The 17,829-nt window shown below is 44.7% G+C and overlaps 1 protein-coding gene across 5 annotated transcripts in view; it reads right to left on the reverse strand.

The window, feature by feature from the left end:
- Window positions 1-234: 234 nt before the first annotated feature.
- RARS2 (arginyl-tRNA synthetase 2, mitochondrial) overlaps window positions 235-17,829 on the reverse strand; it is a 44,452-nt gene continuing 26,857 nt past the window's right edge. For 2 of the 5 annotated variants that reach the window (XM_084827067.1, XM_084827071.1), the window contains 8 exons: window positions 16,997-17,073; window positions 15,987-16,111; window positions 14,636-14,703; window positions 14,428-14,537; window positions 11,628-11,726; window positions 9,026-9,100; window positions 5,844-5,907; window positions 1,990-2,705 (listed from right to left, as the gene is read on the reverse strand). In XM_084827067.1, coding sequence (XP_084683193.1) covers window positions 2,619-2,705; window positions 5,844-5,907; window positions 9,026-9,100; window positions 11,628-11,726; window positions 14,428-14,537; window positions 14,636-14,703; window positions 15,987-16,111; window positions 16,997-17,073 — 705 coding nt within the window. In that variant the 3' untranslated portion in view covers window positions 1,990-2,618. Of the gene's footprint in view, window positions 2,706-5,843; window positions 5,908-9,025; window positions 9,101-11,627; window positions 11,727-14,427; window positions 14,538-14,635; window positions 14,704-15,986; window positions 16,112-16,996; window positions 17,074-17,829 lie in introns of all 5 variants that reach the window. The other 3 variants (XM_084827068.1, XM_084827070.1, XM_084827069.1) reach the window with 3 other exon arrangements.

Raw genomic sequence — 17,829 nt, forward strand, 5'->3', positions numbered from 1 at the left:
AAGATCCAACCAGATGCTCAACTGCTGTTATGGCAAACTAGTTGTTGCAACTAAAATGAAACCAAGGTCATGGTTGTGAGGGGAAGGCAGGAGGCAGAATGCTACCATTTCATAAAAAGAACACAGTTCTAGCTGAAACTGATTCTAGGTCTTTAAGCTTTTGATATGCTGAATCCAAGATCGCTCTTGCTTTTTCAAAAGCAGGAAGAAAAAAATGCTGCAGCTGCTACTTTTAAAAGGAATTTTCTATTGTGACAAGGGGTTTATACCATTTTGCATAATAGTTACACTTTTGTTGCACAACTAAGTGCTAAATACATTAGATAGTGCTGTGTGCTATTTTGGTTTGAACCTTTGTACTTGCATCAAATACAACTTATTCTGGTGAGGAGGACAAGCACAATGTATTTAACACCCCTAAGATGTACATTCACCTTCTCCATTAACTTAATCAACACTGAAATTCATGAGTGGGCTAATGTTTTATTTAGCTTTCCTGCAGCTTTTGCAAGGTAGCTTTTTTATTAAATAATTGTATGTGCTTTTGAATTAGGAATGGGTAGTTTCTGTACGTTGGTCTGTTAGAGAGAGAACCAGTAAACATAAGATTGGAAAAGAGGCCCTGAATACTAGTCATGATACCTAATTAATTTGAAGGGCCTAGAATCTAATTTTTATCTTGACAGTTACAGCATGCATGCGTATTCCTCAGGTTGCGCTATAAATCCTTTTTATTCCATGCCAGTGGCCGTAGGCCTGTAGTTCTCATCTGATTATAAGGAGGGGTTGTAAAGGGAGATGACGCCTCCTTCCTGACCTCTATGACGCAGACTGTGTGTTTGAAGAATGAGGGTAGAATTAGAAGCTGAACACATCTCGGCTTGCTTATAATGTGTGTGTGATTTTGCTTTTTATAAGGCCTGGTTTGCACTTAAAATATAAAGGGCTTTCTATCTTTCTGCTTTGGTCTGCCTATGGACCAGCAAATTCAGACTTTGCATCGAACTTGACAAGAGTCAGTGTGATGGAGCTTGAAAGCCCTTGCTATAGGAACCGCGACAGCATGCTTAAAAGTGTTTTTACCTTCCTGCTAAAGTTGTTTTACAGTGAGGGTTGTCATCCCCTCCCCATGACTTTCATTGAAGGAAGGTGAGAGAACAGAAGGATGAGCCCCTCTCACAAGAATAACGCAGGCAAGAAATCAAACTGGAGAACGGGGAGAGGGGTTTGTTCATCAGTTGCCAAGGCTGGGTGCAATGATCTCATAATTACGCATTTGGGGTGGGGGTGAGAAGGACAAGAGGAAGGGAGAAAGGAGTACAAAGAAGTACAAAAAGGCCTGACAACATAAATGTTTTAGTGGAAGGAATTTGGAGGAAATAAACATACTTTACTGTTATATTATTCCTCCTTTGTGCTTTAGCAAGCTACTTTTCTTGCTCTTAGCTTCCACCGGACTAAAAAGATCCCAGCAGAGCACTTAACTGTTCTGGGACCTCTGTTCCTCCCTTTCCTTCACCATAGCAGAAAAGAAAATCAAGGCCCTGACCAGGGCAGCAGGGGCCTCTCATTTCCACAAAGGAAGTGGCCCACTGAGATATGGGTACTGTTCAGATAGTGCAGTGTGACAGACATATCCATCCTCTACTTGAGGCAGGATGGCACAGCAACGATAAGGCAGGGGCTGATACAGCCTTTGGAAACAAATAGGTGTGATTTATGAGGCATCCGTTACAGGACCACACCAGGGGGCCAGATTTTCAGACCACGGATACTGCAGGGAACCCCTGCTAAGTACTGACCACTGCACTAAAACCTGCAGCCCTGTTCTCACATGTAGAATTGCTGTGGGATATTTTTCTGCCTTTCCTCAACCACAGTATTTTGAGGGAAGCCCCCATGCATGTTAAACAGACCAGGAGCTACTGTTGTACATGTGGGGAGGGTGTATTGCTTTGTTCTATATAGACACCATAAAATTTTCATTTTGGAAGCAGGTTTTCTTCACTCATCCTGTACTTACATAGAACTTCTTAGTAGGAAATACATACCAGGTGAGTCCCATTCTCTCTGCACCCTCCCTGCCAAGACTGTTGGTATGGAGAATACCTTGATCCACAGAAATATAGAATCGTATATTTGGCTCAAGAGCAGCGTTGCTTAATGTCACTTCTATCCCTGTTGCCACTAAACTAGAGGAAATTGGTTGTGTTTCATTGGGAAATATGCAAAAAAAGTGGATTTGGGGGGGATACATACAAACAGGGCACCCTTATTTCTCATTGGTATACATAGGTCATCACATAGCAAATGGCAATACTTGTACCTGTGCTTTTTGAAATCCACAGCAAGCCAGGTTTTGGCACAACTGCAGCCATAGAGATTGTCTCCCTCCATAAGGTATGATCACAGCAGTTAATTAATATAATAATGAAGCCAGGGTTTGCTTGAGGATATACAGTAGAAGACGCACACAGATCCCCTCTGAGCATCTTAAGTACTCCTTAACGGCTCTGAAAGTCTAACACAATACAGGGGAAACAAGGACAGGAAGAAAACACCTAGTCTTCAGAACAGAGGTATTTTAGAATAGGCCTTGAGGAAGAAAACTCTTCCCATTACATTCTGTTTACAGGTGTGATTCCTAGAAGTTTCATTCCGTTGGCCAGGATGGAGCGAGCAGCCTGGAATAGACAGAGCCTTGCCTGAAAAAGAAAATGGCCAAGAAAAGGACACCAATCACTTTTTATCATCATCTGTTCCCTTTAAAAGCAACTTCAATACTCAGGCATTGAATGTTTTGTGTGCACACAACACTGTAGAGGTGTAAAGTGTTGAAGAATAAGAACAAATGTTAAGATGCCCACTTGTAGCTTGGGCCGTGGCTCAGGGCCAGGGCACCTGCTTGGCATGCAGATGGTTCCAGCCTCAATCCCCAGCATCTCTAGGCAGGGCTGGAAGAATCCCTGCCTGAAGCCCTGGAGAGCTGCTGCCAGTCAGCGTAGACAGGACTGGGCTAGATGGACCCATGGTCTGACTCGGTATAAGGCAGCTTCCGATGTTCACTTTGTACCCATAGCTGTTTCTTCTGGAGTTTAATCGTAATCATTCTGGGCTACATCGAATGTCAAATGAGCAGACTTCCACTCGTGCAATGCGAATTTCTCCTCCTGCCTGCAGCCCTGCACCTCCCCCATCTGCTCCCAGCCCTCCAGAGCAGATTCTGAGGGCACACTGGGAGGAGGGGCAATTACTCCACTCCCCATTCTATCAATGGAAGGACTAAATTGAATACCACCCGCAGAAACTAGGAAACTCTCCACGTTTCACAGGTGCACATCTATGCTGATATCTATAATGCTTAGTATTCTTATTCCCCATGCTGATCTAAGGCATCAGGAAAACACATGTCCCCACCCTCCCTGTACTTGTTTCAGGCAATGACTGCCTACTGAAATATGTTAGGATTTCCCTGCACAAAGAAATCCTACGCACTGCCCCTCCCACAACAGTAAACCAACCAAAGGCAAACATAAAGGATAATGTGGTCTTTAAACTTCATAAATGGAGGGGGAAACACTAGTGGGTGGTATCAAATTAAAGACAGATGGAAGCTGCAGTCCTAGACCTGCTTATCTGGGAGCCCCACTGAACTCAGAAGAATTTACTTCTGAGTGGACATGTATAGACTGTGCTGTAAGTGAAATATTTACGACATATATTGTGGTAGTTTCTTTTCAGTAGAGATGCAAGACATTTATTTGGCAGATTAGGGTGCAATCCTATGGCTGCTAGACGGCGTCTGGATGGCCATAGGATTTTTTGGTTTCTGGGAACCAAGCTAGGAGCCAGCACTCCTAGCTTGGTTCCCAGAAATCCCATTCCCTGCCCCCTCATAGAAGAAATATATCTAAAACAACTTCAAACAATCTCAAAAACAACCATAACCATGAGACATTCCAGGATCGATTAAAATTTATCATATGCTGCCAAATGCCTGGGAGAAGAGAAAGGTCTTAACCTGGGGCCGAAAGGATAACAATGTTGGCGCCAGGCAGGCCTTGTCAGGGAGATCATTCCAGAATTTGGGGGCCACCACCGAAAAGTCCCTCTCCCTTGTTGCTGTCTTCCAAGCTTCCCTCGGTGTAGGCAGCCAGAGGAGGGCCTTAGATGTTGAGTGTAGTGTACAGGGAAGGTTGGTGTTGAGAGAGGTGGTCCATCAGGTATTGTGGTCCCGAGCAGTGTAAGGCTTTATAGGTTAAAACCAGCACCTTGAATCGGGCTCGGAAACATACAGGTAGCCAGTGCAAATGGGCCAGAGTCGGTCTTATATTTGGACCTTCTAGTCCCTGTTATCATTCTGGCCACCGCATTTTGCATGAGCTGCAGCTTCTGAACCGTCTTCAAAGGCAGCCTCATGTAGAGTGCATTACAGTAATCTAACTTGGAGATTACCAGAGCATAGCCAACTGAAGCCAACTAGATAATACATTCCAGTGAGGAATGTAACACATTCAGTTTTGCCCTTTGTGAACAAAAGTCTAGACAGCACTAAAAATACAGTAAAACAGAACAACACACAGATGTCCTGGATAACTGGCTGGATGTGCCTGATCTCGTCTGATCTTGGAAGCTAAGCAGGGTCAGCCCTGGTTAGTGCTTGGATGGGAGACCTCTGGGAATCAGGCTTCCTGCACTGAGCAGGGTTTGGCCTCGATGGTCTTGCACACCCCTTCCAACCCTATGATTCTATGAAATCTGATTCCCTGGCCCCTCGTAGGTTGTCCTTGGCTCCACGCTTGGAAGAGCAGTGCGGAGCGGCTGAAAAGGGGGCATTCCTGGGGGAGGGGACCCTGGAAGTGCTGTTACTTCCTGTGTGCTATCCAGCCTCCCCCACCTCACTTCGAGGGCCATCTAGCTGAAAATGCAGGGTGGCTGGAGCGTGGAAGAGAAGATCCCCTCCACACTCCACCTGCCCTGCATTGGACAGTCAGTTGCCTCCGAGTTCGGAGGCGGCTGACTATCCCCATAGGATTGCGCCCTCCATCATCCCATGTTTTAGTTGATTAAATTGCCAAGTAAACTTAAAACCTGCAACCATTGTTTTAGTTGGATGCTAATGGAACATTTTTGGGTGGGGGTGTGGCTTGTGCTCTCTTGGTTCAGTGCATTACAAGACTAGGGAATAAAAGAAAATACAGAGGATAGCCATTTCTTCCAACAGTGTTGTAGTTTTTCTTTACTGAATTGTAAGTGCCCCCCCCACACACACACACTTTGATCAGTATCTCAGAAAAAGAAAAGAAAAAGCATAAGCTAGCTGATTTTCATTTCCAGCATTTTAACTCTGCCTCAGTTTAGAACAGTTCATCAGTTTGCAGTGCAGGCAGTATTGCCAGCGGGAAACCATAGGAAGAAAATCACCCTGTGCAGAAAAAGTGAACATGCTCATTATCTTCTCTCAGGCTACAAGCCTGAGAAAAGCTCAAGTCCACCCACAATGGGAAAGATTTCTGATATTTAGAAGGAAGGAAGGTAAGTAGGTGCAGGGAAGATCTGAGCTTTACTTTGTGGCAGTTTAATATTATACTGATGTTCACAGTTTCACAGGAGCGTCTATGAAGGAATAGTGTCTGGGCTCACCAGTGCAAAGCTGCAGCAGACTATCCAATCCTACTGCTCCCTTGCCTACAAAAACTAAAAAATATTTAATTTATTGGATTCATACCCCACCCTTCAACAAGTTCCCCATGTGTCCAGAGAGCAGACTTCTTCCCAAGTTGCACTGCTCAAGAATCACAAGTCATATCAAAGTCAAATCCAAGAGTGACTATTTACATTACCTCAGCGAGTTCCGAAACACTGCCTTTCACGGGGAGCATTTTGTGAGCTGCAGCTGCTAAATGGCTGAAACAGAAAGACTGAGTCTGAAACAAGCTCTCATGTAAAGTGTGGCAATCCAGAGTGCACTGCCTAGGAAGCCAGACCTACTAAACTTAGTGGCACAGAGTGCTGATTAAAGTTGCTTAAGATCAAGCGGAATGAGAACAGTTTTTGTTGTCTGCGAAAATGCAGTGGCCACCAATAGATAGAGAAGCCACCATGGCTTGGATCCAAAGCTAGGGGATCCTTCCGCCGGGGGAAAGGCAGCCCACGGAAGGGCTGTTTCCATCCTAGCAGAAGAGCATTGCACGAGGAAAATGACTCCAAACTTCCCTGGGTTGTATCCAACACTGGCGATCCATCCGTGGAATGAAAGCTGCAGGACAGATTTGCTCTCCACACGGCATATCCCCCAGATCTGCTCTGGAGGTTTGGGGGACCCTCCGGAGCAGATCTGGGGAGTTGCACTGCAGGGAGCAGGCATGCAATGGGAAATCTGCTCATGCAACATTGGCTTTAATTCCCTCTGTTTGCACAGGCACTTTTCTAGACCTTTTCCAGCCCACTAGAATTTGATATGCTGTAGCAGCCTTCTTCCAGATGTTTCAGACTTCAGCTCCCATCAGCCCTAGCCAACATGGCCAAAGGTCAAGAATACTGGGACAAGGAGTCCAAAACATCTAGAGGGCGCCAAGCTGAAAATGGCTGCTGTCTGTATCTTCCTTATTCCTTATGTTTCTCATACTGTCACATCATCCCTTTTACACTGTGATGCTGCACTGAGAAAAGTCTTGCCCTGTGACGTGGGCACAGGGATCTTCCCTGGGGTTGGGGTGGGGGGTGAAGCTGCACAGCAGTTTGCAGTTGTGCGCTGCTACAACACACCTGTGCCCTTTCCTTCTGTGCGTGCTTTGTTCTTAGTGTCACATTCCCTGACGTTTAGACGCCTACACAATAGTAGTAGAAGATCCTGGGAACTGAACAGCACTAATGCAGAACAGTGTCATATTCAAGAAGTATTGTGAACGTCAACAAAACTTTATTTGGAGTGCAGAATAAAAAACTGCATGCCTAGGAACATGAGAAAAAACCCCAAATGCACAAAGACAGTACAGCTGTCTTTAGAATATCAGTTCAGACATTTTATGGCATCACTGCCCTTCTCATAACATTGACAAGTTTACACGACTCATCCTAGAATGATTTCCTTCATCTTGGAAACGTTAGCAAAGACTCTCTAGAGCAGTCTTCCCTGACTTAGTGCCCTCCAGATGTTTTGGATCACAACTCCTGGCATTCCTGACCATTGGCCATGCTAGCTGGGGCTGATGGGAGTTGAGGTCCAAAACATCTGGCGGGCACGAGGTTGGAGAAGGTGGCTCCAGAGAGTAGCAGTCGAGTCGGTGGGGAGTGTCTTTAGGAGCAGGAGGAGAAATGGGTGTCTTTCCTGCAATCTTTTGTTTTTCGGTAGCCACACTACTGCCCAATCTCAGCTACACTAAACTTCTGGATTTCTAAATTGTTCTTTATGAGACTGCAATTACTTCCTAGCAGGGAAGACCCCCAAAGGCTTTAAAATAAACCACAACATTCCTTCTCCAGATAGTGGGTGCCTTAACTGTTGCTACGACTTCATTCATGGGCTGAAAACACTGAAAGGCACAGCAGACTAGTTTCTCACAAAACAAATGTGCAGAATAGCGGCTGTACATTTTGTTTCATATGCTGGGTTCTACAAGGCTAGAGATTTGCTTCTTTTTTTCAAGAAAACTGGGAAGCTGGAGATTACGGCTCATCCAGGGCTGGTCAACTGCATCACCTTGTCCCTTCCAGCAGACAGCTCTGCCCTGCCACTTCCACAGGAGGTCATGGAACAGCAGGAAGACGTTGTCACTTTCCACTCATGGACCTTTAGATCCAAGCCCAGTGGCTTCCACTGAAGGCCTGTGCCTCTTGGGTGACTTCCACCAAGTGTTCCATTTATGAACAGTGAACTCATTCTCTGAGTGTGGATCCTTATGTAGCCAAAATGGCACCACCCACGCACAAGAGGGAAGTATCAGCAGACTCAAGACTTGCAGAAGTACAGAACAAATTTAGGGGCAGGGGAAACACTCTACAGTGGGGGAGAGGTGAAGCAAAACAGCCCCATGAGGATTGAACATGCTCAGAACGCAAACTGACTGTTGGGATGGGGACAGGAAACTAGAGAGGGAATGGAATACCTTGGGAACGGGCATGGCTGGCTGGCACCCTGAAGAGGACCATACCACGCTGCCACATTTTGTTACAGATCCCACTTGTCAAAGTTATTAACTCATGTAATAGCATAAAAATAGTCATTAAAAAGGACAGTTCTGGTCCTCTTGATTTATTTATTTTATTAAAGCTGTAGATTAGTTTAGGTTAGAAGTACAATATCAAAGGGGGTGTGGCTTCTGCAGGCTTGATTTCCCAGTAAAATAGCTCTGCAGCTGGTGAACATTTTGGTTCTATTAAACCTATGTGCTGTTGGCCCAAGGCACTGCAGTAAAATCAGTTCACGAGAGGCTTCTGGGCACAAAACGCCTTTGTCAGAATCAAATGATGGACTTAGCAGACCATAACAAATAACTGGTTTTTCTTGTTGAGGCAGATTCAGATTACGAACACAGACAATGTTTCAGGGAATGATACACTAAGGAAGGGATGGCTCATTAAGGGTGGGGACTAAAATAACGTTTCAAAGGTGGCAAACTGCACGGTTTTCAAGACTGACTGAGAGAGAGGCTGCACTCTTCTTTGATCTGAGGTGGTATCATTTTTTGAAACAGAAATGCAGAACTAGGATATTAAAATAAGTTTCTTCAATGCATTATGTTGCTCTCCAGATGCTTTGGACTACAATTCCCAGAATTACTAACCACTGGCCATTCTAACTTGGGCTTCAGGGAGGGCACTAGGTTCCCTGCCCCTGCACTCTAGGTTTAGGATTCTGGTGCAGATACAGGAAAAGGCTGCTTTAACAAACATCCTCCCTTCCTTCAGTTTGGAATGAGTCCATGAATCAAATTACATCAAGCTACTCATGTTATCGAGACTGAATTCTTTTTTTAAAAAATGAGATCTGAATTCTATTCCAATGGTAAAACGTTTCTCTCACCTGAGTTTTAGGAGATAGTTCACAATATGCTTGGGTTCAAGATCCTGCGAAGATTGGTAAAGAATCTCATCGTATCTGAAGGGAGAAGAAAAGGAACAGTTGATGCAAACTTCAAAATCCGAAGAGCTTGATCAAGGATTGGGTTCTCATTGGGTACATCTATGCTACAAAACTCCATTTTGTTCTGTCACATACAGACTGCTGAGTGCAAAGTCCCATTTGGGGTGGGTGTGTTGATTCAAAGCTTCCCACAGCGGGCGCAACAATTCCAGGAAAAAAGAAGTACATTGTCAAAGAACTGCCACATATACACTCTTTATTCAGCATCCGGTATACAGTGAACACCCTACATAAATTATGTGAATCATTAGCACAATAGCTACAGCACTCCAGTTCATATTTATTTATTTATTATTTATTTATTACATTTCTATATCACCTAATAGCTGAAGCTCTCTGGGAGGTTCACAAAAATCTTAGGGACTATATTGCTTCCAGTGCTGTCTGTCTGCCAGTAGAACAGAAACTGCTGGCAGTAGATTCCCTCTCCCCACTGCAGAGCAGATTACCTGGACCAGTCATTGACTGGGTTCGCACAACATGCTGACCCACACTCGGTGATTGAGTGTGGGTTGTTGCTGAAACATGGGTTGTGTGTTTAACCGTGGGTTAGCATGTTGTCTCAACACAGGACATTTTCCGCAGGGTGGCTTGTTAGCCATGTAGTGTGGCTAGAGAACCCATGGTTTGTTGTTGGGTTGTTCACGACTGTTAACAAGCCACACTGCACGGTTAACAAGCAACCCTGTGGAAAATGTCCTGGGTTCAGACAACATGCTAACCCATGGTTCAACCAACAACCCACGGTGCAACAACAACCCATACTCAACCACTGAGTGTGGGTTAGTGTGTTGTGTGAACAGCCCCTCACACTGGGGCTGTTCGCATGACACAACAGCCCACAGTGAGTTATTTAACCCATAGTGGGGCTGCAGCGCATGTGGCCACCATTTTGGTTAGCAACCCCTGCTCAGGGCTTCTTGTATTGTGCGAACCCAACGAGCGTAGGTCATGCGAGGGTTGTTTAACCCATGCTCGCCAGGTTCACCTGGCATGACAACCTCTGAGCGGTTTGCATATGCAACTGGATGCTCATGGGTACTGCGGCTCATCATGGGTTAAAATAAGCCACAATGAGTCATGGCATGTCATCCAAACCTGGTCACTGGGGCTTAAAAACTCTGCTTGCAGTAGCAGCCTTCCATGCTTGTTGCAGGCTAGCAGTTATCTTAGGAATATTATCTCGCCGGCTTTTTCTGTGCTGCTCACTTCAATGAGGATATCCAACAGGATATTCCATCTTTCCTCCCCCTCCCCTCGGGGCAAGGTGGTTCTTAAGCAGCCTTGCTTTTATTGCCATCAATGGTTTCAACTGTTTCAAACATTCTGTTCCTATGGGAAGGCTTCATGTAAACATAATTCATTAGATTTTGGGGTTTGTGTTTTTTTAAAAGCATAGTAATATTTCCCTGCATAGCTGGGAAGCTGCCTGAGAATGCAGAAACCCCTATCTTGCATATGAGTGGCCCCGTTTCACTGCCCCGTCGGTGGCACAAGACCACCAAGTTTGATATTAAAAGGAAAGACGCTTTGGGAGTAAACCCTAACTCAAATTAAGCCCTGTATTTTGACTAATAGAAAGAGAGCTCTATCAGTGCAATCCTATGCATGTCAACTCAGAAGTTAGTTCCACTGAGTTCAATGGGCTTACTCCCAAGTAAGAGCACATAGGATAGCTTTCATTACCTAACCTCACTGAAAACAGTTTTGGTACACTCCATTGGGTTCACAGCACCTATCCAAACACATCCTATTTATTACAATTCTTGCCTTATATATTTTCAACAAACATTACTATGGGTGCCATCCTAAACACACTTACTAGGGATGATTAAACACAATGGGATGTACTTCCAAGTAAACATACATAGGATTGCGTTGCACATCATGAAAGACTATAGACTAGCAAAAGACCTTTAGAACGCCTGTTATTCAGAATAAGGATCGCTAATATATGGTGCAGTCTAGTACCATGGACATCACAGTAAAACTTTATCTCGATGGGGGGCGGATGGCACCCACAGTCTCTGGCTGAGCTGCCCGCCTCAGACTGATCCTCAGTGCACTCATTTGGAAGTAAATCCAGCTGAGATCTGTGGTGCTTGCTTCTAAGTAAATTATTAGGATTGGTGGGTTGTATCCAACACCAGTTATCCCCCACGGGTGGAACGGACTTCCCCTCCCCTGCTGCATGCCCCCAACTCTGCTCTGGAGTACTGAAGCAGGTTTGGGAGGCAGGTAGAGGACTGCAGGGGAGAAAAGAGCAGGCGGAAGCCTCTTGGCATGAATGCAAGTCCACTCATTCAAGGTTGGATTTAACCCAGTGTTAGCCTTCTGCTCCTCCCAAATCAATAATTCTTGGAGGTACAGCCATCAATTGTTCAGGATTTTTTGTACAGCAAAGCTACTAACAGCTCAATCCTACGCACATGCACCAGAGAGCAAGTCCCACTGTGTTCAGTGCATGCAAGCAAGCAAATACCTGAGAAGATGCTGAATTAAGGAGATAGCTGGTGGGTCTTGTAAACACGCAGGGTTAATATTAGACACTTGATCGACTGTTCCACACATCTCTTCTAAACTGTGAGGGGAGAGAAAGCTGTGTCAAAAACAGCAAGCATCAAGACACCCATCAAGCTGCATAGATAAAAAAAGAAGGCCCATATTGAAGGAATATTTTCATCTCATTCAACAGAACACATATTTTTGCTAAAACTGAACAAAAGGCACTTGAGGAGACTGGCAATCCTGATCCCAAGATTCGCAAAGAGCAACTGGGATCCAAAGAGCTACTGCAGGAGCGCTCAAGGCTTTGGTCCAGTTCACTGAGGTATTTTTTTCAACTGTTTCTTCTTTGAATTGTAGATCTCTATGCCATGGGGGTGCTTTTCAAAACTCTCCTCGGTTTCAAAATGGATTGCAACGTGGCATGAGAAAGGATATGGAGAGTGCTAAAAATTTGTTAGTCTTTGGTGTACGGAACTACTTGGGTATTTCATTGAATCCTGGAGGGTGTTTCCACCAGCAATTTACTCCGAGCCAGCTGCGCGTTGAGGTCATTAGGGATACATGACATCATGGCCATCCAGCAGCCACCCCGGAGCTTATCAGGAAAAAAACGGACTTCCTGAGACTGCTTAAAGTCTGATTCTTTTCCTTAAGTCGGGTTCTCTGCGGTATGGTTGTTGTGTGTCCCAACCCCTGCATTGACCTCAGGGATGCTAGCTCTGCCCAGGGGTGTGCCTTTCCCCGTGACCCTGGTCAAGGGGTGTTTCCTGTCCCTATGTTTCCCAGCACAAGCCAATTAGTTTCTACTCAGAAGTAACTCCATTGTGGTCAATGAGGCTCGTCCCCTGAATGCACACACCACAGATCCCCCTCAGTTGAAATAACGCATTTAAAAGCACTAATTCCCTAATGGGTGTAAAGCACTTGCCCCAAGCTGCGATTCCGTTGTTTGGTTTATTGCCTTTGGAAGTAACTAATTCAGACCTTTGTTCCTGCACAGCATTGGGTTAGAAATGGGGCTCGTTTCCCCTCCCTTTGTTTTCCCTTCCTGTCTTTCCCAGCAAAAACATATGTGTGTCTACTCAGAAGTAACTCCCATTGTGGGCAATGAGGCTTGTTCCCGAAATGCACACCGAGATTCTGATGAATCGAAATAATGAATTTAGAGAGCCTTCATGTCGAAGCTTTGATTGATCCCAGCAGGGATCCAGCAGCTAGAACACAGTGTTCCAGAAAGGATTATTTAAGGAAGTAACCAGGAGCGGGGGAGAGAGAAGGAGATTGTTCCTGTCCCCCCTGTGTTTCCCAACATAAACCAATTAGTGTCTTCTCAGAAGTAACTCCCATTGTGGTCAATGAGACTTGTCCCCTGAATGCGGAGGAGCTTCTCTTATTTTCAAAGGAGAAAGTGGGGGGAGAGCCTCTCTTATTGGTTGAGCAGCCCCTGCTAGTCAGGTGACGTTCACTCCACCTCCCCTCACCCCCACCCACCTTGGAAGTATGTTCTGTGAAGTGACTGCGATACACTTGCTTGTGAAGCCCTGCATGGAGCAGAGCCAGCTCCTTGAAAAATTTGGGTAAGCCACAATTGGCTTCTCCTTCTGTCTCCTTCCGTTGTCGTGGAGGAACCCCCCTGGCGAAAGTTTTAGAACTTAAACTACGACTGATTACATTTTTGATAATCCCAAAGAATGGCAATGGATATTCAGGCCACAGTTTTAAAACAGATGCTAGTAGACATGAAGCTCTTAAAATAATGTCAACAATAAGATCAGCTGCGCACCCATGCCTGTGCAAAAACACCCATCATGACATCCAAACTGTGTCAAAGGTCACTTTGAGGCATCAGCACAGAGGCAAACACAAACCAGTTCCTCTAGAGTCGGAAAGCAATTGCTTTGAAAGCGAAAAAAATGGCCTAACTCAACAGCCTCAACAGCAACTGATCAAGGCACTCTTTATTTATGCGCAAAACACAGTGAGGTTTCACAACCTATATTTAACAAGGCATGAGTAGCAGAAGCAAAACTGCTGGCCTTCAAACCTAACAGCCTCATCCTATCCTGCGCCTAGGGCCTCCGTGAATGGGACAAGATTGCACCTAACTGCTTTTGTAGCGGTTAAGAGGGACCTCTCTGCCCTATTGGGCTGCTGGTGCCGCAGGTGGACAAACCATCCCAAGGCCTGAAGGTGCATAGTTGGGGCAGGTATGGCGGGGGGGAATGGCAAGGTTAGTCACCAACCTATTCACATTCCCAAGTCCACACCTTGCAGCTGTCCAACCCTGCATATAGAAAGGGGGAGAATTAAACCAGGGTTGTATTTGTTCTACACTTTTTAAAAGGAGCTTCAGCGTTTTCTAGAAGGTAACCCAAATTCTGTGTTGAATTCTGCAACCTGGATAAACTACGGTTTGCATCCGACTGTGTCCGGCTGCCAGCAGAATCAACACTGCTGGCGGAAATGATTCCAGCCCTCTGAAGCAGATTTGGGAGGCACGTGGGGGTGGGGTGGGGGGCTGCACAGGAGAGGAGAGGAAAGGAAGGATCCCACTGCGTGCAAGTCCACTTGTGCAAAGCTGGATGGAACCCTAAGGAAAATGTGCCCATTTGCATGTTTTTGTGTATTTTTCATAATTTGAGTGAATCTACTCCACTTCTGAAAGGTCCATTTGAACAGGCCCTATGCAGACAAATCCTCTTCACAAACGTCGTTCACACTGATCCGAATTTAAGATAAATTCAGAAAAACCTGCTCTCGGTTGCACCTCTCACCTGTGCAGCCTGGCGTGCGTGTACTGTAGGAAGACGCCAGTGTCACCTCGGCTTTGGAGCACACGATCCCAGCTAAACTGATAATCAGACAATAAGAGACCCCTGAAGTCCTGGAACAATAAGTTATTTAAGCATCATGTAGAGTAGACCCTTTGTCAGCATCACTTCAAAGGGGGGGGGGAATCAAACAATGACAGCATTAACAGACCTGAATGATAAGTGCCGCGAGCCCAATCCTTTCAGCAGTCTTAAGAGGATCGTCATGTTCTTTGGTTGCTGAGCAGATTACAGAGGGGAAAACCATCATCTCCACTTAAAAGGAAAGCAAGTGACTGACAACGGAACAGTTGCTACTGGGCAGAAGCAGGCTCTAAACCCTGGGTGCTAAAATGGTGTCACTAGATTCACAGAACTGATGTTGGTGTAATATCCCTCATCTTTAACCATGTTTAAGAAGGTTAAAGGAAACAATACATCTGCACCTGCCCATCAAAATACAGTGACTTTAATACTATTTAAGGAAGATCTTGAACTCCCAAATAGGGGTTTATAGAAACACTGTGGCTGGTGCACGTGGGGTCACAGTAAGGCTTCAATCCTATACATGCTTATCTGGGAGTAAACCCCATGGCACTTGATGGGGCCTACTTCTGAGTAGCTGTGCAGAGAATTGAGTGGTTAGTTATATGTTTTGAATTGCTTTTAACAAACCAAAAAAAGGCATTTCACTTCTAGGACAGGGGTTATTAAAATAAAAGTAAAAATTATACCCTGCCTTTCAGCAAAGGAGCTTGCTAGGCAGGTGACAACATGAACTGAAACATGCAATCTGATAAATGATAATAAAAGCAGCAATAAAAGCAGAAGAAAGCAGGAGATAGAATCATAGAATAGTAGGGTTGGAAGGGGCCTACAAGACCATTGAGTCCAACCCCCTGCTCAGTGCAGGAATCCAAGTCAGAGCTTCCCTGACAGATGGCTGTCCAGCCTTGCCTTGAATGTCTCCAGTGCAGGAGAGGATAAAAGGATAAAAGATTAATCCATGTAACAATAAAAGTACCCCTTTTGAACAAAGAAATAATTCCACCGATGGATGGATTTGCCTTTCCCTGCCTTGGAATGAATGAATGAACGAATGAAGATAGACATAGATTGGCAAATTATGGCTGCATTTGGCTGAATGCCTTCCTCAGTAACTTGAAAGACTTCCTCTATTACATTTTAAAAAATAATAACTGAGATGTATGGGTTTGGAGCAAGCAAAAGAAGCAGAAATAACTCTGGCCTAAACTGTAGCCCACAGGAGATGGTAAACCAAGGTAAGAGCAGGCTTCGCCAACCTGGTTCCCCACAAGATGTTTTGGACCTCAACTCCCATTAGCTTCAGCCAGCATAGCAATGGCCAGGAATGCTAGGAGTTGTCATCCAAAACAGCTAGAGAGCACCAAGTTGGGCAGGACTGGATCAGAGTATGTCACCCGGCTCCAGAAGAAAAATGCTTAGGCATAGCATTGCCGTTTACACTAGCATGAGGTTAACAGAGTGAATGATCAGCTGACTTTTTGCAGAAGCACTGTTTTCTAAGACCATGGAGCAAGCTTCATCCAGGACATCTTCCAGGAAAACCACCTCTCCTTTTCGGGTCTTCATCCCTTGAACTCTCCCAAAGGGCACATGCTGACACCTACATCAAAACACAGGGGACCAGAAACTTTAGTTGTCACATTTCCCCACACCCCACTCCCTCAGCATCTGACGACCAGTAACTCAATGATAATCCAGAGCCAGATTCATCTTACAGACAAGAGAGTCATTTTCTGAGCTGCAGGAACTCGAAACATTCTTTTGGAACAGGAATAGTATTAGCACACATTTGGAATTAAGCCTGTGCTCAGAAATAAGTTTCTTCACAGTTATTAACATTGGAGCACAAGGTGTACAATAAGTCAGTTATAACATTTGTGCTCAAGAACAGTTACTAAAATATCGTAGCTGACTGAGGGCAGGCTCGTGTGCTTGCTTGTCTATGGATTATATCTCCAAGTGGGACAATTTAGATCAGGAAGACTTACCCACCCACCCACCCACCCCAGAACTGTTGCTTTCATCCAATTTAAAGTGCCTCGTGACTCCTTTTAAGTAAAAATGAAAACACCGGGAGATCCAATCACAGATCTCCTGTATCATGTGTACCTTGGCCCTTAAATATGGAATGTGGATCTTAATGAACAAATTTCCTCTAGAACATCCTAGTAACAGCCATTTATAGATCCATACTGGAAAGGGCACATAGGGCATCCCACAGCTTTAGTGTAGCATGAAGCATTACAATTTAACACAAATGCTGCAACCGTGTGTAAAAAGATGATCTCCATATGAAAATTACTTGTAGTCCTTCAGCTCATGATATATGTCCAGTGTGGCCTTTTGCCATTGACAAACTTCCCCATCCCTGCTTTTAGGACACTTAGCTTGTCATAGATTTGTTTCCTCCTTCCGTGTTAAAAATACCCGTTCTTTTAAAAGCAAACAAAAAAGAAAATATAAATCTTGGCAAGCACACATTTACCTTTCTGCCCATTCATAACCTAGTAACTTCAATATCTGGAAAACTTGTTGAAAATGAGAGATCTGGCCTTTATCTGTCTTGGAAGAGGAGGAAAAAGTCATTAAACATACTACAGTCAGACAGATACACAAGTCCACTGGCATAATTCAATTCGGGGGGGGGGGAATAACGCCATGAAAACTGGACTTGTTTCCCATATCTGAGGGAGCACTCTTCTAAAAGAGCCTTTGGAAAATCATGCTCAGATATGCAAGATCAGCCTCAAAAGAAAAGTTTGTCCTTTTGACTTTTGACTGAAAAGAATGACCACGCCTTAGAAAAGCTTTAGTTTCAGAACTTCGAAAGCTAGTTAACTTTTTATTTGTTCAGTCTGTAGGTCATAACAAAAGGCTACCAGGGATTATATTATACAAATCACACAGTATAAAAACAGTCTGCTACATGTCTTGCTCAAAATGCTTGGTGTGGACTCCGCCACCAATGTATAAGATAACTAAGTGTCTTGTGGCTTCTTTAAGACCAATAAATGTATTATGGCATAAGCTTTTGTGGACTGCAGTTCACTTCATCAGATACATAAAGTGTTGTCCTGAGTCACAGGTATATATACACATGGTGGTGGTGAGGAACTATAATCACACTACCTGTGTTAGTTTACCATGCCAAGATGTCTGTGTTATCACCAACTACTCTTTCTGTGAAGGGCCGCTGTTAATAACATAATTGCCACTGACTGTACTTGTTGCATTTCATTTCTCTCTGTGATCTCATGGCTTAAATCCTCTCCACCCCCATCCCCCACTTCAACCATGGTTTAGATCTGCCTTCCGTGA

Source organism: Heloderma suspectum, chromosome 1 (assembly GCF_057233095.1).
Source record: "Heloderma suspectum isolate Gila_16-S chromosome 1, 16-S_ref, whole genome shotgun sequence".
Taxonomy (NCBI): domain Eukaryota; kingdom Metazoa; phylum Chordata; class Lepidosauria; order Squamata; family Helodermatidae; genus Heloderma; species Heloderma suspectum.